At 48.2% G+C, this 2500-nt stretch overlaps 1 protein-coding gene across 1 annotated transcript in view; it reads left to right on the top strand.

Moving 5' to 3' along the window:
• LOC143039619 (alanine--glyoxylate aminotransferase 2, mitochondrial) overlaps positions 1 to 2500 on the top strand; it is a 25018-nt gene that overhangs the window by 11429 nt on the left and 11089 nt on the right. The window contains exon 5 of the mRNA XM_076209886.1: positions 2320 to 2500. This exon is cut by the window's right edge and continues 8 nt beyond it. Coding sequence (XP_076066001.1) covers positions 2320 to 2500 — 181 coding nt within the window. The remainder of the gene's footprint in view (positions 1 to 2319) is intronic.

Genomic DNA, 2500 nt, shown 5'->3' with positions numbered 1-2500 from the left:
CTCAATGTGGGTTGGTCCCTTTCTCGTACGTTTCCAGAACCTCAAGGTGAGTTGGTCCCTATCCCATTGCGTTTGCAGAACCTCAGGGTGGGTTGGTCCCTATCCCATTGCGTTTGCAGAACCTCAGGGTGGGTTGGTCCCTATCCCATTGCGTTTCCAGAACCTCAAGGTGGGTTGGTCCCTATCCCATTGCGTTTCCCAGAACTTCAAGGTGGGTTGGTCCCTTTCTCCTGCGTTTCCCAGAACCTAAAAGTGGGTTGATCCCTTTACCATTGCGTTTCCCAGAACCCCAATGTGGGTTGACTCCCTTACCCTGCGTTTTCTCAAGGCCTCCTGTTGTTTTTATTATTATTATTGTTGCGGGCTTGCTGCAAACAAAGCCTTGACCTGGTGTTTCCCCGCGTCGACCATCAGCTGGCATGGTTGACACGGCGTGGGTACGCCTATGGGACGGCGTGGGTACGCCCAGTGCCAACAACGGCGCATGCGCGGAGGTGAACACTGTCATTGTCTATGCATTATTTTAGTTAGTTAGGAAAGTAGCTAATTCCATTTATGATTGCTGAATACCTTTCAAGAGTAGTCTTATTGTTTGCTGCGTGCCTTGCTATGTGTGCTGGTGATTACAGAATGTAATATGATTCTGTACTACGTCGCTGTATGGTGACGTTTGGCACTCTGTTCACGCTGACCCCTGTTCAAATTGGCGTGGCTTGGGTTCGCGCTATTCTCTTCCTACCCTTGACCCGAGCGGTCATGTCTCACCTTTTCTCCAAGTATTGTATACTTTAGTTTTAAGTTGATTCTAAGAAATAGGCTTTAGCTAGGTTGTTGGTTGTGATGTAATGCACTTGTATTATATATTAATTTGATAATTAGATATAATTGAAGTTACATCACCCTTTTAATCAACCCCCCCCCAGTGACAAGTAGAGTTCGTTGTTGTAGTCATTTATCTAAACTGCAACATTATTTATTTATCTTTTATTTATTTATTTATTATCAGGGAAAAGCTAGGGTCCTTCAGTTCCAGCAAGGTTCAATATCCCTCTCACCTGTACTCTCGACACCGTCCCTCACAGAATAACTCCGTTTCCTTTGATGACGCACAACTCCTTTTCCTTCTGACGTCCTAAACGTTCTTGGTCCGTTCTTCACTAGAAGCTCATCTAGAAATCTCTTTTCTCAATGATTACTAGAACATATTTCATAGAATTAAATGTTCTGTGTCTCCTTCAGAACTTCCTAACTCAAAGGCAGTTGGTGATCCCGTATGGTGAATACCTCTCACCTTAGGTCCCTTTCACACGTATCGACAATTCGCCGTGCGCCGTCAACGACACGACGTCGTGCTCTCCAATAACCATGTGTGTCCATGGACGCTTTCACACGTCACGACCACGTATGAAAGCAATCATAGCCACACATGGTTATTGGAGAATACGACTTCGTGTTGTAGACGGCGCGCGGCGAAAAGTCGGTATGTGTGAAAGGATCCTTACTCGGTACTCCTGAGCGAGGTAGGGTCAGATACTTTCAGCTTAATCAACGCCTCATTTCTTTCCGACGAATTTTATCCTTTCCATGTCCAACCCAGTATTGTTTTGTTTTTCTCTCTCTTTTTCTGTTGCTACTGGCACAACGATGATCGTTCATGGCTCAACGATGATCGTCCAACGATTGTCTAGAGCACTGATTCTTTGTTTTTGAATGATGGGTCTCTTTTGCTTTGAGCGACTGCCGCTAGAGTCACCAAAAACAGAAGACCTCAGTGCACCAAATCCTCTGATCCCTCTTCCTCCTCCAGGTAGTCTACTTCGTCAGTAGCGGGCCTCCCGTCCCCAGAAGACCTCAGTGCACCAGATCCCCTGATCCCTTTCACCCTCTTCCTCCTCCAGGTCGTCTACTTCGTCAGAAGCGGACCTCCCGTCTTCAGAAGACCTCTTTCGTTGGTGATATAATCTGCTCTTCCTCCCGGTATTGGCGCCGCCGTCCAAGCTCCTAGCCCAGTTCTCCCGAGTCACGACAACAAATAAATAAACCCCTAATGGCTTGCAATTCGCCCGGTGGCAATAGCCCTCTTTTATACGCTACTATCTTTTCTTTTTCTTACAGACATTCTTCCCCTCCCACAAAACCCGATCCCGCGCAAGCGAGGTGGTCTTTTCTTGGAATCCAGAATCCAGAAGACCTCACAGCGACATGTCCTCTCACCCTCTTCCTCCTCCAGGTAGTCTACTTCGACAACAGCTGACGTCCCGTCTTCAGACCTCAGTGTACCAGATCTGATCCCTCTCCCTCCTCCTCCTCCTCCTCTAGGTAGTCTACTTCGTTAACAGTGGCTCGGAGGCCAACGACATGGCCATGATGATGGCGCGGCTTCACACGGGGCGCCACGACATCATCTCCGTCAGGAATGCCTACCACGGGGCGTCGCCCTTGACCATGGGGCTGACAGCTCACGGGTCATGGAAGTACAACGTCGCCTCCGCGTCGACTG

The sequence above is a fragment of the Oratosquilla oratoria genome, chromosome 26, assembly GCF_046742065.1.
Source record: "Oratosquilla oratoria isolate Oo_2021 chromosome 26, ASM4674206v1, whole genome shotgun sequence".
Classification (NCBI taxonomy): Eukaryota; Metazoa; Arthropoda; class Malacostraca; order Stomatopoda; family Squillidae; genus Oratosquilla; species Oratosquilla oratoria.
Note: the sequence above shows the minus strand (reverse complement) of the source record. Positions and strands in the feature narration are given on the sequence as shown.